Raw genomic sequence first — 22536 nt, 5'->3', positions numbered from 1 at the left:
TGCCAGACTGCTAAAAATATGTAGTTGGTATGCTATAACATTTTCATTGGTCTTGGTCCATTTCAGTCAATTGTTTATTTTCTAAATGATATATTTTTACATCTATACCTGCTTTTTACCTTTAATTGTGTATTATTTTTCAGTAGCATCGTGACTACAATGTGGGGGTGTAATATATGTCTCTATTTAAAGTATCTTAAAAATGGGTTTAATCTTTCCATATAACTAATAATATAATAATGTGATAATAGTTACTTGTTTCTTACTTTTTTTTAATATTAACTATTTGACATTTTAAGGAGATTTATCTTTGTATTATTAGTTCTGCTCAATTTGTAAGAATACAGAACATGTTTTTGCACTATAATAATTGTATAATAATTATGTAATGGATATTTTCAAATGTTATAAAAATTGGTGTAATAATCTTTATTCTTAAAATTGTTTCAGTTTTTTGATGTATTATATATACATATGTTTGTGTGTGTTTGTGCAAGAGACTGTGTATGTATGTATACATTAATAAAAACTAAAAAAATATATAATCAATTGAAATTTAAAATATTTAGTATTATGCTTGGAAAAATAGTCTTATGCCAAAACATTTTCCAAGGGTTAAACCTTCATTTCTCTATCTGTGATATTTTTAAATAAATAAATATTTAAATATATTTAAAGGATACATTCCCTTGATAATACTTTATTGACTGAGTAAATTAATATATGATAATCATTTCTCTCTGTAATATGTATTAATAACTTACTTATTAAAAAGGTAGTTAAATAATTCATGGCACCCTTTTTCCAAAAGGTTACTCTTTATGACTAACATTAGAAAACAATAGAATGTAAGGTTTTCACGCTTTTTTTTTTCTTTTTAACACAAAACTGTGTCCTAAGTGTAGTGAAGTATATTAGTTTACATTTTACAATAATAACAAAAAAAATCTGTAGTAGAACACCAAATTGCAAAAATTATCATTAAAAACTAATTTTTTATATATATATTTACATGGATCATTAATATTATTTATGCTGCAAAAATATAACTGTAAATAATGTATTAAGTAATTATTTAACTGTCTGTGTTATCATATTTTAATTTTAAAAACATTTTGTAAATTTTACAATTCTTATGTGTTTTTTTTAGCACATTAGAAAGACCAACGGTGTATTTCTGTATAAGCTGTAAGATATATTACATTTAAATTGACACAATTTTGCCAAATTATCTATAATGAGTAATTATCATTTTCTAATAGAAATAGAAATGAGAGTAGATATGAGAACTTGTCATTGGTACGTTAAATGGTTCTACCTTTTAACAATTTACTAATGATATGTCACCTCCAGGACTTTGGATCAGATAGCTAACTTTTCCAAATTGCATGACCACTATCCACAAAGCACATTCTTTACATAGTCAAAAAATATCACATCTTTGAGAATGTACTCAAAGAGCTAGGGATGTTGATGCTTTTTCAATATATTGGTATAAATTTGTTACAAATACTATATCTCTTAAATGTTCCTCTTCAACATGTTAAAGAAAATATTGAGCATTATTTTTTTTTTTAATTATTATTGCTAGCAGCTATCCCTGACAATTTCAAACAATGTTATACAACTTTGCTTTATAAAATATTTATGAATAATCTTATGACTTTTGGATTCTTCGTTTGTCCATAATGGTTTGGTCTTTTTCAGGTTAAGGTTTCATATCAAAATGAAGACAGAAGATACCCCTTCGTCATGTCGAGAACACTCTCCGTTCATTGGTTTCGGTTAGTAATTAATACTTATTTCTGACATTCCTTTTCCATTTAGGGAAGGCGTAACAAAGAATAGGATTATCATAGGGTGCCAAACAAAACAGATGTAATAACTCTGCATGTTTCTAACTCATTAATGTGTTAAATGCATAAAATACAATAGTTCAGAAAGATCAGACTGTTATAACCATTAAATATATTGTAGTCCAGGGAGTGAAAAATGTATATCAAACTCAGGACGTAGCCAGCAATATAGATATAGGAGCCAAGCAAAGGTTTTAAATACTGTAAGAAAATTAGAACCCACATGTAAAAATATTGGAGCTATACCTGTCTAGGCTACCCAGTTTTATCAAACAAATGTTGAAGATATTCAGAAAATTTCTTCATACATTGAACCTTTAAACATATAAATAATAATTATTATTTTTTTTACAAATATTTGCTGTCCCCTAAAACATTGTTTCTACTGGTACTCTAAGTAGTCTGGCCAAAGTAAAATCTGCTATTACCAGTACAAAATATACAAAACAATTACAAATTATTAAATTGAAGTGGAGTTTTCTTAAAATATTTTTAGTAAATAGCATCTAAATTAAATATGATACTTTCATTAAAATGCACATTTATTAGGGTTGCCATATTGCTGCTTTAAAGTATGATCCTTATGAAAAATACATAAGTCAGGGTTCTTATAATGGAACATTTTGAAGCTGATTCTTTAAAAGGCAACTTTATTATAGTTTTTTATAAGGGGCCTCTTTTAAAGGGGCAGTATAGTAACCCTAATTTTGTACATAATTTATATCTCAGTATATATGCTCCATAAGGACAACTTCCGCAGCTGTTTGGATGGATGTGCAGGCATGAAAGCAAAAGTCAGTTTACAGGGATCAGATATTTGTTTAAAGAAACTGTAATGTATTTTAAAATACCATTGTTTTGCTGCAACAAGGAATAACCACCTCTTGGGGCATATCTATCAAGCTCCGTATGGAGCTTGACGCCCCGTGTTTCTGGCGAGCCTTCAGACTCGCCAGAAACACAAGTTATGGAGCAGCGGTTTAAAGACCGCTGTTCCATAATCTGTCCGACCTGATCTGAGGAGGCGGACAGAGATCGCTACAATTCAACCCGATTGAGTTGATTGACACCCCCCTGCAGGCAGCCGATTGGCCGTGAATCTGCAGGGGGCGGTGTTGCACAAGAGCTGCTGGTGCAATGCTGAATACGGAGAGCGTATTGCTCTCTGCATTCAGCGAGGTCTGTCGGACCTGATCCGCACTATCAGACTTTTGTTAAATAGGCCTCTTTGTGTTCTTTAAGGGTATTCTAAATTACATACATTTAGATATCAAACTGTCTTTCTAAAGGAACAGTTGCCAAAAGACTCACTGTGAAATGAACCTACATATGTAATATTTACTATGTACGTAATATAAGTGAGCGAAAAGTCAGTGAGTTACATTCCAGGCCTCTCTCAAAATTACTATATAAGTTTTAACACTGTAAATATAAAAAAATAAATAGGCTATATCTCTCAATACAAAAACTTGCGGAATACTGTCCCTTTAAGTGCAAAGTCTTTTCAATTCACATAAAAAAACAAAAATTCTTAATAATCGTATCACAAAGTTTCAGATAATTATATATTAATTGTAATTTATCCTTTACAAGAGAAATATGTAAATTCTCATGCCCCACTTGTGGTTTTGTGATGCCAATGCTGTAATTGTGAATAAATGTAAAATTAATCAGTGTAAAATTAGGTATATCTTCTGTACTGACATTCCTGAGAAAAAAATATTTTATAGGGAAATTATAGTCAACTTTTTTTTGTCTAAAAAAGGGTACAACAAAATGCGTTCAGTTATTGTGTTTTTTAAAAAAAAAAATAGTTCTCCTTTGCTGATTAAGCAAAGGCGGGGGTTTTTTGGGGGGGGGGTTCACACTTGAAGGTCACATCCCTCTCCACCAGTAACACAGAGGCAATTTTAGGAAGTACAAAACCAACACTATAGTATTAGATTCAGTTTACATTTTAAGAGCTTTTACTTTTTTAGTCAAAATGGGCCAGATTACAATTGGCGCGCTATAAGCAATATCGAGACCATGCTAACTTACGCACATATTACAAGTTGAAAGTAAACGTGTTTGTTGTATATATAGTACTATGCAAAAGTCTTAGGCCACTATTAGATTTGTTGTTTTAGCAATGGTATAATGACCATATGTAATTATTTCTCTTTATTAGAATAAACCAAAAAATACAGGATATTTGTATGCAGTATTAAAAAAACAGAAAACAAAATCATAAAATACAACTTCTATAGGCTAAAGTGCCCAGTATTAAGTGTGACCTCCCCTTACACTTAAAAAAATGGCAGGAATCTGGCTCTCGTAAACCTAAATGTAATGGAATCCTAATTAATAACATTGCTAATACCTGTATTTGTCCTACTATTTTATGTCAAAATGACTGCTGTGAAAAAGGTCTATTACACCAGGTTTGTGCAAGACATGCTTGAGCATTACATACACATGTGGTATGAGTTTAATTCATTGGAAGCTTGCTAATAAAACCAACTTTCAATCACATCATTCCATTCAAAATGCCAAAGATCAGAGAATTTGACAGACATGAAATCATACTTTTGCATCAGCAAGGCCACTGTCAAAGGGAAATCCGCAAACAAACTGGATACTCAAGATGTGGTACTCAAGCTGTTATAAAGAAATTTGAAGAATCAGGAGAGGTAAAAAAAACTTTGTAAATTTGATGAGAAGTTTCTCATTTGAGAGACCAGAAGAAGTCCAACAAGGACCTGGCTCAGCATCTAGCAGCTTCATCGGGATGCCGAGTTGACCATTCTACAGTCTGAAGAAGCTTGATCAGGAATGGTCTTTGTGAACAGGTAGCAACAAATAAACCACCTTTTTTATAAGGGGAACAGAGTGAAAAGGCTAAAATAAGCTAAAGCTCACAAATATTGGAATGAAGATCAGTGGAAAAGAGTATTATGGAGTGACAAATCTAAATTTGAAAAAGCATTGGGTCCAATCGTCGACAATATGTGAGAAGAAGAGTTGGAGAGAGATGGAAGAATGAGTGCTTGTGGCCTTCAGTGAAACATGGTAGAGGGTCTGTCCTGGTTTGGGGCTGCATTTCTGCCAGTGGTGTTGGCGATATTGTCCGAATTGATGGGATCATGAATGCTGAAAAGTACAGACAGGTTTTAAATTCATCATGCCATTCTTCTGGAAGCACCTGATTGGGAATGTTTTTTTTTCAGCATGATAGCAATCCCAAGCACACTGCCAATGCAGTGAAATATTATTTGGAGAGAAAAACTGCTGAAAAAATACTGACAGTCATGGACTGGCCTCCACAGAGTCCAGACCTGAATATTATAGTGGAAGTATGGGATCACCTGGACAGAGAAAAGAAATAAAAGACAACCTAAATCTAAAGAAGAACTCTGGGAAGTGCTGAAACAAGCCTGGTATAATATACCAGAAGATTACTTAAAAAAAACTTCAGGACAGTCTCTGCAAAAGAGTTCAATATGTGCTTAGTGCCAAGGGAGGTCACACTAAATACTGAATTTTGCCTGAAGAAGACATTTTGTTCTGAAAACTGTGATTTTTTTTATTTTATATTTATATTTCTGTTTGTATCCTAATAAAGAGATCGAAAAATAAATATGGATGGTCATTAAAACTTTGCTAAAACAACAAATAGAATTGTGGCCTAAGACAGTACTGATACTGAATATATATGTCAAAATATGTGTGTGTATGTATGTATGTATGTATATATATATATATATATATATATATGTGTGTGTGTATATATATATATATATATATATATACTGTATATATATATATATATATATTTATGTGTGTGTGTGTGTATACATGTGTATTTATGTATTTATACATATATACATATATAAAAACATATATACACAATACACTTTAGAGACCAATTTACTCAAATACCTTAAAACATGAAAAATCATTTTAATTACATTTTAAAATGTTATAATGTGTTTTACTGTGTATTAACTATAAATATTTTACATTCCAATGTCCTTCACATACTAGAAAATGTTCTTAGTATTTCTTAATATATTATATTCCTATATATCTATACCTTTAAAAATGTATATAGGTATAGATATATTAAATATATTTTATATAATTATAAATATATATATATTTCAAAAATAAAAAGAACATTTTCTTCTATATTGAGAACATTGGAATGTAAAATATGCATAACTACCTTCGGTTTAGTGCTGTAGGTCTAATGCGGTGTAGGTTTGGCATTGCGAGCGATAAGTTTTTGGCTTTTTTTTTTATAGCCCAGCTCTATTAAAGTCATAGGGGAGAAGAAGTTAGCACTGTGGCAACATCGGAAGTCCTGAAGTTAGAGCACTTACGCTTGTGCGCAAACAATTTACTTTCAAATTGTAATTAAAGTTCACTTCCAGTGGTGTTTGTGCACGAGCTAAAGCACTAAATAGTGAGCCACTTGTAATCTGACCCTATATCGTTAAATATATGTATATGCTGCACTATCTTATCCATAATAGAACATTTTTTATAACAATTTCCATTTTAGCAGTAGAAAAGTATCACTATAAGGATGTCATTTTTGTTCTAGGTAGGAATTATATGAACCATTATGACTCTCTATTGCTACAACGGGTTAATAGTTTGGAGGCAACAGAGTTGAATATATACTCCAGTTATATTTGCACAGGATTTATTTTTATGAAGGTCATGTTTAGCTGTGTGTACATGGGATGAACAGTCTCTCTGCCTCCACATTTCAAATGCTTCATCACTTAACTTTGAAGGAGCGCCAGAGATGAACTTCAAGATAAAAAAAGATACAAACTCACATACACAAATTTCCTGCTGTAAACAGATAAGTTTAAAAATTGGATGCAGGAGAAAAAATTAAAGGGACAGTCAACACCAGACTTTTTGTTGTTTTAAAAGATAGATAATCCCTTAATTATCCATTCCCCAGTTTTGCATAACAAACACTGTTATATTAATACACATATTACCTCTGTAATTACCTGGTATCTAAGCCTCTGCAGACTGCCCCCTTATTTCAGTTCTTTTGACAGACTTGCATTTTAGCCAATCAGTGCTCACTCCTCAGTAAATTCACGTGCATGAGCTCAATGTTATCTAAATAAAACACATGAACTAACGCCCTCTAGAGGTGAAAAACTGTCAAAATGCATTTAGATTAGAGGCGGCCTTCAAGATCTAAGAAATTAGCATATGAACCTCCTAGGTTTAGCTTTCAACTAAGAATACCAAGAGAACAAAGCAAAATTGGTTATAAAAGTAAATTGGAAAAATGTTTAAAATTACATGCCCTGTTTGAATCATGAAAGTTTTTTTGGACTTGACTGTACCTTTAAGTTAGTAAGAGTAATTTGAGCAGAATACTGTTTTAAAAAAATATGAACATTTTTTATCCTGCACATGAGACGATAAAAAAAGAATGAGAAGTAACTTTTGAGATTTGAAAATGGTTCAACCCACTTGAGGGAAATTCAAATTTGGATATAGTAATAATACACAATGTGTTTTTTTTTTTTGTGTTTTTTTAAGATGGTGCTTGTAGATATTAGATTGAGCTAGAACATGAAAGTATTGCAACATATAATGTACACAAAATGCTGGTATTCTTTGTACATGTATGCTAGCTCAGTTCTGTATTATAACCATTACTGAGCCTCACACAGGCTGATTGTTAATTGCACGCCTGACCCAGCTGGTAAACTGAATCCACCCTCTTGGTCTAAGATTCAAATACATTTTCCATTCAAAATAAATAATAATAAGTCATTATTTAAAAGTATAAGGAGATACGATTTTAATTTAAAGCAAATAAAAGGGTTCTTCCCAGTAACGAGAGTCAAGCTGTGGAACTAACTACTAAAGGTGGTTGTAATAGCTTCAACAAACCTAAAAAAAAGCTTAGATAAAGAAAATGAATGCAGTTAATACAGTGAGTATTGTTACTGTCAATTTTTTTTTAAAAGAAAACATCTATTTTTCACTAGCCCTCTCTGAAGAATGGCTGTTTGGCTCACCAAATGTGTTCAGCTAGCTCCAAGTAGTTTCATTCAATAAAGGATACCAAGAGAAAGAAGCACATTTTTATGTTCTATCTGAGCCATGAAACAAAAAAAAATGGGTTTCATGACCCTTTAATAAAGGATAGCTGATAAACTCTATAATTCCTCCATATGGGCAAAGTCATTTAATGGCCCCTTGGCATTTAGTTTTTCTATGAGTGTACGGTCCGCTCAGGTCCATTTAATGTTAAGGGGTTGTGAAAAGTGGCAGTGTCATTAGAATACTTTGGCCTCAGATGCAGTTTATAAAGATATATATTTTGACAACACAATGACTTTATGATTTTCAAATGCCCAAGAAGAAAGTGCATGTTTCTTTCCCAGAATAATAGAACTAAAAAGGTCCTACTGTCACTTCTACAAGTATTCTAAACCATTAGATTCCCTTTCCTCCCCAAATTGGAGATCTCAAACACAAGAGAGATTTTGCAGAATATTTTTTTCTTTGGTCATACAATAGATATGTATTGCCCTTCAACAGGTCTGAAGTATGAGACAGGAAATTATTTTAGACAATATGAGTCCAACATCAAACTTCAGGGAGGCATTCAGGGAAGGCATTCAGGGAGGCATTCAAAGTTTGCACCTGAAAGAAGCCAGACTGATCCTACAGTGTAAAGAAACACCTCATCTCCAAAACATCATAGCCTCTCAGAGGCATTAAATTGTTAGGTGAAGTATACCTGGGTTTTGAATGTAGAGTAGCAAGTCGTCTGCATAAAGGGATAAGTGCGTGGGGTGCTGACCAACCTCCACCCCTCTCCTTTCAAGAGAATAAAGCCTTAACAAAATTAAATTTCTCATAGCACAGCCTTCTGGAATGTCAACTATAAAACTGATGAGAGTTGATGGCAAATCTCAGTTATCAGGTAAATAAATACGGCAACCAGGAGATTATGCAGTATATTACCATATGGAGGGATTTTCTTCCATCCTTAAAAAAAATGTAAGGCCTTGCATCTGATTGAGGTTTCAGATTCTGCTTGAGGTTGGACTTTGTTTTGCAAATGTATTAAGTGTCTACTTCCCCTGTTTTATGTTCTCAGCACAGATTAAATCAAGTGGTAATTATGTAGATTATATTTTTGTATGATGTATTCATTGTGGATTGCCAAATAAACTAATTTGTTCTTTCAACATGATCTGTTGTTTTCCTGTTGTTTTTGCACTTGTATTTACTAATGTGGTAGTTATTCATTGGTGACTGTTACTACGTCGGAGAGCAGTCACCAAGCATTCCTTCCTTACATGTAAATCCTTTTATAAAAGCATATCAACAGAAAGCAGAGTGGTCTTATACCCACCTGATAATAGGATTTGAATTGATTTTTTTTCTTGTAGGTGAATATCAATTTGTTGGTAAGTGCTAGGAAAATGCACCAAGATATGGAAATTATGACCAGTAGCCTTCTGTCATTGAAGATCTACATTAAGTGTGATCTATTGTTTGTTTGTGTAAAATAATGATTTTTTTTTTAATTGTTGTAAGATTATCTAGGTAAAATGAAGAAGGTAGTACCTTATATTCTAATCTTTCCTTACACTACCTAGGCACCTTTATTTTAAACCTGAGGTTGGATTATTTCTATAGGCCGACAGTACAGCTTCTAAATGGCTCTACCTCTTGCTTGCAAAAGAGAATAAAAATAGTCAGGGCAACCGGTACATTCTTGTATAATCCAACTGCCTTATATAACTGCCTGTATTTTAGCTCTGTAGAGATAAATGTAACATTTAGTGACATTTTAATAATATACCTCTACGTTTTGCAACAATATGATGTCTCATTTCTGTTCTGTCTCTATGGGTCTGATGTATATGAAGGATTGTGGGATATATCTTCTGATTTATTAGGTTTGTTTCTAGAGAATATATTTTCAATTTCATTGAAATGATAACATTTACTGCAAGCAATTTTGGTGAAGACATAAAACCAATGTTAACCCCTTATCCAGGGCCGAACTAGTCATATCTTCTGTTAAGTCGGTAGAATGCACATGCACCATTTTTCTCAAAGGGGATTACTGGGATACTCCTTCCCAAATATTTTTTTCAGAATTAATTTATATAAATTTGTATTAAATAAAAAGTGTCAGATTTATGGTATTTAGGCACACTACAACCCAATTGCATCCGTTAATCACCCCTTTAAATTGTATTTTTCCAACCCCAGCTGCTGCAGCCCACCAGGAAATCTCCTGGTATCCTGGTAGGCCAATCCAGCCCTGTCCTTATCTTTTCATTCCCTGGTGATTATACATTAATAATGTTTTACCAAAGTCAATGTTTCTCAACTACAGATTTAATTAATATAATCATGTCAAGAATATAATCATGCTTTCTTATTATTTCAGATGCCAAAATGAATGAAATATGTGCAGGGTGTGGTAATGCCATCTCAGATCGCTTCCTGTTAAGAGTAAATGAAAGATCGTGGCATGAGTGTTGTGTGAAGTGTGCGGCATGTCTGCAAAGCCTCACTGAAACCTGCTACTATAGAAACCGCCAGCTTTACTGCAAGGATGATTACGAAAAGTAGGTTTGGTGTTTACATTTTAAGAATTGAATTTAAAATTATAACTCATATTAATGTAACTGATTCCATTTTGAATGTAATGTGTATTCCATGATGCCCAACAAAGCAAAACAAATAATTTTATATCTTCTAGCAGCAAATATACCTTTGAGCTAGATTTCATGGCTCTAAATATTTTCATTTTTCTCTTGTGGAAATCTAGAGAATTTCTTTCAAGTACAATACTAGTTGATAAAAATTTTATGGTGATAGGGAATTTCACTTTGGAAAAAGACCCTTATCATTGACAATACATGTTTTGGGATATTGTTATATGACATCGTAGGTTAATAAAGCTTATGGATGATCCAATTAACCAATCCCAGGAGACTGAATGTGTTTAAAGGAATAGTCTAGTCAAAAGTAGGGTAACTTTATTTGAAAAAGCAAAAATGTAAACTCAGGAGATGGCCCATTTTTGGTTCAGTACTTGGGTAGTGCTTGCTGTTTGGTGGCTACATTTAGACACCAATTAGCAAGCGTTACCCAGGGACGGAACTAAAAATGGGTCGGCTCCCCAGCTGACATTTTGCTTCTTCAAATAAAGATAGCAAGTGAACAAAGAAAAATAGATAATATTAGTAAATTAGAAAGTTGCTTAAAATTACCTGCTGTATCTGAATCATGAAAGTTTAATTTTGACTAGACTATTCCTTTATAACAAACTACAGAGAGGTTGTATCCATTACCTTAACTAAAATCCCTGTATTATTGAAGCATGGGGATCAACGACAAACACAACGTTTCGGGGTGTTCCCCTTAATCATGTGATGCTAGTATGTCATACAATGCCCTAATTTATAACACTCTCAATTACTCAATGATCATCATTACTTGATACCAACTTTTTTGATTGATTTCAATATGGGGCAAATAGTATATAAAATCCAATTACCAAACACAGAAGTTGAATACAATAATAAAAAACAATCAATTAAAAACAATGTTGCCAAACATCATAGCTAATGTAATACAACCAAGTGAGTATATCCAATTTTAATTTTAAGCAGCCAAAGGGATTTATTTAATTCCCCAATATGTGACTTAGAATGGATCTATCAATATCTTTAGTAAAAGACTGACCAATTAATTTCCTTGTTCATTCCCTTAGGCTCCATGGTATCAAGCCTAAATATCCAATACACCTCACGTTGCTTTAACAGTAAATCTCTATTGCCTCCTCGTTTAGGGGTGTCGACCTTTTCTATAACCTGGAAATGCATTTGATTGATTTGGTGCCCAGCCTGTAAAAAGTGGGCAGCTACAGGAGCAGTAACGACATTACACCTTATATTGTTCTTATGTTCACTTATACGGTCTTTAATACGTCTAGGGGCATTTAATTAAGTCAATAACATAAGAGGATAAACAGGTGTAATGTGCATTATGTTTAAATTTATATCCAGTAAGTTGATGCGTCCCTTAATGACCGAACCGCAATTTACCGCAATTTACACACCCAAGACAGGGGAAACAACCTAAGTTGTTCTGAAATAAAGGTTAACCTCTTGTCATTTTTCTTCACCTTTCTCCGGCCCAACAGATCCTTTCTTTGGATAGACCTGACTTCAGTAGTGACCTGTTCTATCAGGTCCTGTGGGTAACCCCTCTCTGAAAATGTGTGGCCCATTTCATCTAATCTTTGGAGTACAGTGTCCTCCTCTGAAACAATCTTTCTTACCCTAAGAAGCTGACTACGGTGCAAGGACTTAATAAGAGACTGAGGGAGGGCACTGTCATACCTAAGCAGGCTGTTACGGTCCGTCTCTTTACAAAATATATCCGTACAAAACCCAGCCCCTTTCTTGATCACAGACACATCTAAAAAGTCTATTTTGGTTTCCCTCCATGTCAATTTGAACTTTATATGATTAGTGGACCCTTTCAATTCATCAACAAAACTAGCCAGGGTTCCAATGTCGCCTACCCACACACCAAAAATGTCATCGATTTAGTGCCACTAAGTGAGGCCACACCGACGAAACAACATATTCTCAAAAACAAATTTTTCCTCAAAGGAATTCATATAAATGTTGGCATACTTGGGTGCGACATTGGAACCCATGGCAGTTCCCTTTAACTGTAAAAAAAAAGAATCCTCAAAAAGAAAGTAATTGTTATACAGAACAATCTATAAAAGTTGCAGAAGAAAATATATCTGTCCTTCACTATATAAGCCACAGGAATATAGTAGAGATCTAACAGCCCCTAACCCACTCTCGTGTGTAAAGGATGGTGACGTCTAGGGTAAAAAGTATAAACTTATCAGTGAACATTTGCAAATTCTGTAATTTCCCCAGAAAGTCACCTGTATCCCTAATGAAGGTATTAGACTGTTCCACATGTGGGCGCAAAATTTTATCCAGGAACACAGCTATGTGTGAAAAAATAGAATTGGTACCTGCCACAATAGGGCGGTCGGGAGGGTTAGTAAATGACTTATGAATCTTAGGTAGTGTGTAGAACACTGGTGTTATTGGGTTCTGCACTACCAAGAATTTAGCTGTATCCTTATCAATGATGTCATAAGATTGCACAAACTGTACAATTTTCAAAATCTCTTTGGCAATATTAAAGACAGGATTTTGTGCAACCAAAGCATTCCTTTAAAGGCCTCATCTCTTTTACCTGACTTATAACATGTGGAACATTTGATAAAATTATATTACAGGGGTATACACCATTTGCAATGCGTAAGCCTATCACCTGTGTTAAAAGATTAAGGAATATAATAACATCACAGTGGTTTTCACAGAGTTTGGAATGTTTGTCTTTCTCCTTTGATAGGTGAGGGGCAAGAGTTTAATTAAAATATGTTTGTCAACCAAAGTAAAAAGGACAAATAAGCCCCATTTAAAACATTAAAGTGATGGTAAACTTTAAATAATCACATACCATAAATGTAATCTTTGCCATTAAAAAAAGTATATGTGTACTTTTTTTTTTTTTAAATCCATCTGTGAAAGGGTTAAATGAGGATATGTAGAAAGAGAAAAGACAGCAAACTCAATATCATCAAAAAACGGAGGTTTAATCCAGCTGATACATGAACAGACACATACACACAGTGCAATGGAGGAACAAAGGGGGCGTGTCCTTACGCGTTTAAATGAGGATATATAGTAATGCTTCTATTACAATGTTATGCCCACATGGATGAACTCTTTTTTTTTTATGACAATTCCAGTGAACATCCAATCAACATGTGTGTCAGTTGACAATCTTGAAGTCCAGCCCCTTTAAAGCCCATAGAAAGCCCATGTCCATTTAACAGTTTACATAATAGATGGGGCTCCATTGATTGTGCTTTGATGAGTTGTGATGTTGCTGCAAGTATTTTCATTAAGATATTAGATTCATTACTTTTTTTGAGCTTCATTTTTTTTATCTATACAATTGAAACCCTTTTTTTCCCAGAGGGTGGTGTGTGGGGAAGAGAAAAAATATACAATAACCACCTGAGTACCAGAGATATGGAATTATGCACTATCTTCTATACACCACAGAAGGCTGAATTTTACTTCTGTTGTTTGCATATACTTTTTTCGTCTTGGAAGACTGATCAAATGCTTATCACAGGCTGTGAACTGTGAACATGAGAAGCCCATATCAGAGTAAAACTCAATGAAATAATAATTATCATTAGTGAATCATTAACTGTTTCTTTCCAGATTTTCAAGTTCATATTACATATTATTAACCCTGCATTTGACTGCTGGAGAGATCTCTGCAAATTAAATGGACATTATTATTATGTATTTTTTGTAGTCTTATTGTAATGACTGTTAGAATTATTTCTTCATTTGTACAAATGTATATGCTTAAAGGAACATTAAACACTAAATACATTTTATTTGCACAATATTGAGGTTATTCCCACCTCCTGCTAGTCACGGGTGCTGCCATATTGAAATTGACCTTTTGTTGCATTCCAGTGCTGATGTTTTTGCAGTAACTCCTTTCAAATACCTGCAGTATAACCTACGTTCCAATATAGTGGCACCCATAATTAGAGGGAGGTGCATGAAGGGTATTTAGTGTTTAATGCCCCTTTGACTAAATGTGCATCTTTTCAAATTTATTATTAAAAGAACATTCTGATTAAAAATGATATGCTCTAGGGGCGGAGCTACCATTGGTGCAGTAGGTGCAGTGGCACCAGGGCCCAAGGGCTGGGGGTCCATAATAACCATTCTATACATAGGAATGTGCAATATGTGTACAATCCTAATACAGGGGAGCCTTTTGTTAGCGCAGGTTGCAGGTCTATCTTCTCTGTCTATCCTCAAAATCATTATACAGAGCAGCAGGTATATTATTACTATTGCTTACTACTGAGTTACCTTTGGTAGGACCCCAACAAATTGCTGCACCAGGGCCTTCTTTTGAGTAGGTCTGCTACTGATCTGCTCTAATTTGTTACAGCATGCAACATTTGTATAACTGATCCTAACTAACTGTTTTCAAAGATAAATTAGTGCAAGCACTGCAGCTGCTGAGCAGGAAACTACCAGAGAGCCAATCATTTAAAGGCAACTGACCAGTGGTTTCCTGCTGCAATGCTAGCAGCTCTCGAGTGGGAATCTTCATGTGTGTTACCCATTTGTTACTGAGTTAGCATTGCTGTTGTAAATGTAAAGTGTGTAAACTGGTGGTATCAGTATCTCAATCAAAGTAACATACAACTCAAAGTTTTTCTTTTGTGATTCAAATAGAACATACAACTTTAAACAATCTTTCCATTTACCTATATTATCACATTTGCTTCATTTTCTTGGTATCCTTTGTCAAAGGAGCAGCAAAATGCTACTGAGAGCTAGCTGAACACATGTCAAGCGGCATATATGGGCAGCCACTAATAAGCAGCTATCTCCCAGTGGTATATTGCTGCTTTTGAGCCTACCTAGGTATGATTATTAAAAAAAAGGAAACCAAGGGAATGAAGCATATTCGATTATAAAAAAAGTAAACTGGAAATTGCAAAGTAAACATGAAAGATTTTGGGTTTCATGTCCCATTAAATTCTATGGATATGTTTTATGTTACCACCATTTTACAACAGTTAGGAAACTAGGTAATAGTTATCTAGGTTTAGTAAACTAGTATGTGCACTAACAAATTAAAGCACATCATTTTTGCATCAGAATATCTGTTTAAAGGGACAATCAAATAAAAATTAAGCTTTCATGATTCAGATAAGGCATGCAATTTTAAACAACTTTCAAATGTACTTTTATAATCAAATTTGCTGTTTTCTTTGTATTCTTTGTTGAAAGCTAAACCTAGGTAGGCACAAATTGATTTCTAAGCTGATGAAGGCTGACATCTCATGTATGCCATATAGACAACATTGTGCTAACTCCCATGCATTGGCTAAAATGCAAGTCTGTCAAAAGAATTGAAAATAGGGGGCAGTCTTCAGAGGCTTAGATACAAGGTAATGACATAGGTAAAAAGTGTATTATTGTAACAGTGTTGGTTCTACAAAACTGGGTAATGGGTTATAAAGGGATTATCTATCTTTTTAAACAATGAAAAAATTCAAGTAGACTATGTAGGTGTTTAAAGGGACACTGTACCCAATTTTTTTCTTTTGTAATTCAGAAAGAGCATGCAATTTTAAGCAACTTTCTAATTTACTCCAATTATCAATTTTTCTTCGTTCTCTTGCTATCATTATTTGAAAAAGAAGGCATCTAAGCTTTTTTTGGTTTCAGTACTCTGGACAGCACTTTTTTATTGGTGGATGAATTTATCCACCAATCAGCAAGGACAACCCAGGTTGTTCGCCAAAAATGGGCCGGCATCTAAACTTACATTCTTGCATTTCAAATAAAGATACCAAGAGAATTAAGAAAATTTGATAATAGGAGTAAATTAGAAAGTTGCTTAAAATTTCATGCTTAATCTGAATCACGAAAGAAAATTTTTGGGTACAGTGTCCCTTTAAGTAAACTAAATCACCACCTTAAACACCTACAGTGCATGCAACCTGCTTTGATGCACCTGTAATTTGTGTTCACATATGCTTGCCAAATGCACGGCTGCTGTCTAGCACACTCAAAACCAGTGACATATTAAATGACAAGGGTACAAATGGCTTACTTCTATATCAGAAGTGGGTTGCAATAGGGTGTATATAAGTAGATAATCTAACATGACAATAAAATTGTAGCAAGACATTTCTATATTTATACATTTATACTGTTACAATACTTTGTAAAATCCACTATTATACATATTACTTGTCCCTTTCCTTATATTACACATACACACGCTCAACATTATAAAAAGCTATACTGTAAAATGTGCTTCTAATAACCTTCTACTGAGTTTTAAATATATGGAAAATTGCTCCTCTTATTTTTATACTTTATAGTTGCTCCGTTTATTAAAACCAAGACCTACTGTTCTCAAGAATATGACCTTTCAAATAAGCTGAGCCTGCAGGAAGTACAGACCTCCTTATCTAAATCTTTGCTGATCTATACACACTCTTTAGGTATTGGCATTTTCATTATGGGTGGTGGTTTCAATGAATAAACCCCACTTTTCAATTGCAAGAATAAACCTAAAGGTGCAGTTGCCAATGGAGCTCTCCATAACTGCAAAAATATATCTGTTCCTATTAAAGGCATCTTACTCTTTGGTAAATTATAAACGCATCCTTTCAGTTGATTTTGCATCAGATGTGTCAAAAATGTCTCATACAATAGATCGGAGAAATTTTGCAATTAAAACTAAAGAACGAATTTGTGTCACATCTGCATGTTTCACAAGAATTGTCAATCTGATCATAACTGAAAATGTCATAGTATTTTGTTGCAGGTTTCAAAACATGTTGTCCCTGGAAAAAAAGAAATGACTTTGCAACCTGAACTAGGTTTAACCCCTTGACCCAATATGATGAACCGCATAACGTATATATATGTTGCAACTTCAAGAAGCTCCAGCAGTCTCGGCTGCAAAATGACAGCCGAGACTGCTGTTCCTGAGCTGCGCCTGCTGGCAATCTGTCCTCATATCGTAACTGAGCATGATCGGTGTTCTGTTACCATATGAGTTCAGATTGCCATATTGTTACAGGCAGTGACATGGTCTGTGTCGCTGACTGTAACAATCTCCATCAATACCGGTGGGAGGTGCTGGAGGGAAGGAGGGAGGCAGGTGGAGGGGGATGGAGTGGGCGGCCCTACGCAACAGAAAATAAAGTTTGTAATGGAGAGGTATGGAAGGTACGCTACATTACAGAAAAATGGGGAATCGGTGTGGGGACGCCCTACTTTGGTGATTGATCGCAGGGAAGGGGAATGTGGGGGGACCCCTACACTACAGAAAAAAATGAAAAAATAATAATAAAGAAATTACAAGCAATAAAGTATAAATCTAAACTGGGTACTGCTAGACAGCTGCCAGTAACTAATATGGCAGACACCATTAGGAGGGGGGTTAGAGAGCTGTTTGGGAGGTGGGATGGTAAGGGGGATCATACACTGCAGAAAACAAATATAGAAAATGAATTTATTCAAAAATTTAAAAAAACCTAAAACTTAATACTGACAGACTGTCTGCCAGAACCTAATATGGTGGTTAGTAGTATGGGTGGTGGTGGGGGGGAAAGAGCTGTTTGGGAGGTATCAGGGAGGTGGTAGGTGTCAGGTGGGAGGGTAATCCTTACACTAAAATACTATAACCCTTGTCAGGTAACTAATTAACCCCTTCACTTCCAGGAATTTTAAAAGTATGGTGAACAGTTGCAGATAGAGCCCTTCTAAATACCAAAAAGCAAAGGCAAAGCCATGCATATCTGATATTTATGAACAAACGGGACCCCAGAGAAGCTTTTTCATTTTGTGTTATAACTGCGCAAGCTGTATCTAAATAATTTCAGTGAAAAAGTTAAACGATTTTTTTTATATGATCACATTTGGCAGTGAAACAGTGGCATGAAATATATCAAAATAAGCATAGATAAATACCTTGGGTTGTCTACTAATATATATATATATATATATATATATATATATATATATATATATATATATATATATATATATATATATATATATATATAGTTTTGATAGGTCAATTTTTTTATTTTTTTATAAAGGCTCTATTTCTGCTTAAATGGAGTGATAGCAAACATGCTAAAAATTCAATGGTATTTTGGGCAATATTTTCTCTGAAATTCCTGGCAGCAAAGGGGTTAAGAAATTTAGGGGTGGGGATTAGATTGCATGTGAGTGGGGATTGGGTGGTCTGTGAGCGGGCCCAAGATAACCAGCAAGACAGCTTGGAAAAGTTGTTAACGATGTGCATGCATTAAATTAAATGCAGGGAGTTGGGAAGTTTGGGAACTAATCTGTGACAGAAGTTCCAATACAGGAATGTCGCACAAGATACATGGGAGTTTTGCTATGTGTATACAACCTAAATGCTCCACAGAGGACCAAAATGATATAATAATTTTTTACTGTATAAACCTTATAATCTGTGTTACAGATTCTGGTTATAAAAGTTTATCTTCATCTATCTATCTATCTATCTATCTATCTATCATCTATCGTCTATCTATTTATCTATCTATCTATCTATCTATCTATTAATCTATATAAAACATGGCTTCTGAACAACATATAACTGTGAATTTATATATCAATTCATTTATTTGTAAATATACATATTTAAAACTTTGCTGCAATGATTTTTATTCATTTATTATTTTATTTTTTTGTCTGTTACATGAAAAAGAAGCGTCCAAAGCATTTTCATGTGGGAGGAGGAGACAATCAAACATTTTCTGACAGTTCCCTCCCGCTACTCCCAATGTTCAAACTAGTTCTTCAAAGCTGAACTAAGGAACTGGAAAATAAAATTGTACAAACATTTGAATGCAGCCATGCGATTACTTTTTTTTTTTTTTCAGTGGGTTATGATAAGGCCCAGTCTGGACATTCAAGGATCTTTACTTTAGCTTTAAATCAGGTGCCAAGGGAAGTCTGTGGAATAGGACCAAATGAGAAGAAGGGGGTATATATCTGTAGGATTAAAGCATTTCATCACTGTAACCCACGTGTTACTAGCGCATGCCACATTGCAGCTGCCGGCTTATCTCTACAGACCTCATCCCACAAACTCTTATTCAGCTGAGGTTTATGGATTACAGAATACCACTGTTATTTATGTGCGTATCTTTGCCTTTCTTTAAAAACAGAAAAGATCCCTTCAATAATTTAGTTTTTATATGGTTACAGACAGAGTTGCTGAACTCTTAAAAGTGAACATTTTTATCATAGATTTCATCAAGTTAGTAAAACATTATTATTATTATTTTTTTTAAGAGAGTTAATCTGGCAAGGACTTGGTGCTAGCTTAGTAACTAATGTGTTAGTAAGAAATGTTTAAAAACAACAGAAAGACAGACAGATAAATAGTATATAACAATAGTATAGAAATATATTGCACATCACTGAATAGTTAATTTCATATTACTGAATTATTAGGAATAAATAATGGAAGTTTTTGGCATGATATATTGAACATGCATTTTCAAAGTTAAACTGTAATCAAACAGAAATAAAAAAAAAAAACTGGGATTGTATACATTACATACACAATATGCAATATAATATGTCTCAACATTTTGAAAAGAAAAAAAAATGCTTTAGGTTTTGGTACTAGCTATCTTATTTAGGGGCAGATTACAAGTAGAATGATATTTAATACTCCTGCTCACGATGGGAAGCGCTCGTATTACAAGTTGAAAGTAAAGGGTTTTTTGTTTGCGCACTTATCCCGCGTGTGTAAAAAGACAAATTTAGAATATCATGCGAATAATAACGTATTCCCCCATAAAAGTCGCATACTCTCAAGTGTGTTAACCTGACATGAAAATATTAATATTTCACATTCCAATGTTCTTCACATAGCCGAATATGTTCTATTTATTCATAAACAGATATTTCTACATATATCTGATGGTATTTTGGTACAATATATATCAATACCTATAGATAGATAGATATAGGTATATATATATATATATATATATATATATATATATATATATAGAGAGAGAGAGAGAGAGAGAGAGAGAGAGAGAGAGAGAGAGCAATGTCTATTTATAAATACATAGAACATATTCTGCTATGTGGAGTACATTGGACTGTTAAATATTTACAGTAAATACATAGTTAAAATCGTTATTAAATATGAATATTGCATAAATATGCTTTTACATGTTTTTATCCACTTGGACTTTTATGTATGTATATATATATATATATATATATATATATATATATATATATATATATATATATATATATATATATGTGTGTGTGTGTGTGTGTGTACATATGTATTTATATGTATATATATATATATATATATATATATATATATATATATATGTCTGTAAATACATATATACACATATAAATACATAAATACATATCTACACACAAATATACACATATATATATATATATATATATATATATATATATATATATATATATATACATCTTTAGACATGTATTTGTATGTATCTCAATGTTAAAGTACTTTGCCTGCCTTTAGCTAACACCTGAGACCTTATATATTTGAGCCTTTATAACTTTTCGGTGCAATTTTTTTGTTCATAATTTGTTATCAAATAGTGTTATTATGAGTGAAACTGTAAATTTTGGGAAATTAAATTCAAACTTTAATTCGCCATGAAGGGCAAGATTACAAGCAGTCTTTATAAGGCCTAGTTATAGGCGAAACGCGTTGACGTTAATCCAGGGGTCTCAAGAAAGCCACACAGCATTGAAAGAATTTTTACAGTCTCTATCTGACAGCTAACACTCTGCGCAGAGTATAGGAAGAGACCACAAGAAAAGATTAAAGGAGACCACGACAACTATCTGGTCATAACAGTTGAATACACACGAAAGTGGAGGTGAGAATAACCGGTAGCCCTGGTATACCCGCCACCTTTGTAAGACCTACGGCAGATCCGAAATACCAGCATTTCATATGTGACATTGTCACACTCCAAGGGTTCAGAGGTGAGATCGGAAGTTCAACGGTCCAAGGATAGACCACAAACGTGTTAGCAACACGCCATCTAATTCTGAAACAGAAACGGCAAAGGGACCGGTAATGTATCTCCACTACACCTAGTAGTGTGTTCATGGTATTGTGTTTATTGGCCTATAACGGATAGCACATTTAGCAATTACTGCAGTATACAACTGTAACAAATCAGTATATTATGCATCAAGTGTGATTTGGTAAAAGCCCTGAAGTTACAAAGTACTCTGGACTAAAGAATATTATGATTGACATATTGCATATAAGTAATCTTCCTACAACAAGTGAATTGTGAAACATTGTAACAAGTAAAATTGAAACAACTATAAAGTTTTAAAGGTGGTATTGATCCTTAAGGTGGTAATGAACTTCCAAACAGCTGTATGATAAGTGGTATATACAATTTTTACCGGTTATTGTCACCAAGACGAGACGTCCTCATATAAAAACAATAGTGTACACTTTTTTTTATCATACGGTTTGTTTATTGTATGAATTTTGTTGTATAATTTTTATTGCTTAAATTTATTCCATGCACCTATATCATATGTTTTAGTTAATAAATTTTATTTTTCATTTTGACCAAGTTATGGTGGTATATTGTGTAATTTATAAGAATAATATATTAGAGACAATAATTGTTGGATGTACAACCCTAGCTTTCTAATACTTCCAAGTATTTGTTTAGCGCTGTTTATTTTCCCCTTTTCTACATTATTTTTTGGATTAGCAGTGAGACTGATCATTAAAATAGCACACAGGGTTGAAGTTTAGCACTTCTTGCTTTCTACAATATCCAAGATTACAAGTGGAGCACTAATTTATCACACTCTCGTAAACGGGAAAATGTGCCTATTTATGGGCGCGAGATAATTAACCAGCCATTACAACTTTTGCATTTGTAAGCGCTGGTATTACTGAGTGGAGCGCAAATATC

The 22536-nt window shown here is 33.6% G+C and overlaps 1 protein-coding gene across 1 annotated transcript in view; it reads left to right on the top strand.

The window, feature by feature from the left end:
• Positions 1 to 1726: 1726 nt before the first annotated feature.
• LOC128663533 (LIM/homeobox protein LMX-1.2-like) overlaps positions 1727 to 22536 on the top strand; it is a 132033-nt gene continuing 111223 nt past the window's right edge. Inside the window, exons 1-2 of the mRNA XM_053717906.1 lie at positions 1727 to 1784; positions 10300 to 10480. Coding sequence (XP_053573881.1) covers positions 1727 to 1784; positions 10300 to 10480 — 239 coding nt within the window. The remainder of the gene's footprint in view (positions 1785 to 10299; positions 10481 to 22536) is intronic.

Source organism: Bombina bombina, chromosome 6, assembly GCF_027579735.1.
Source record: "Bombina bombina isolate aBomBom1 chromosome 6, aBomBom1.pri, whole genome shotgun sequence".
NCBI lineage: Eukaryota > Metazoa > Chordata > Amphibia > Anura > Bombinatoridae > Bombina > Bombina bombina.
This window is presented reverse-complemented; position numbering and strand designations above follow the sequence as displayed.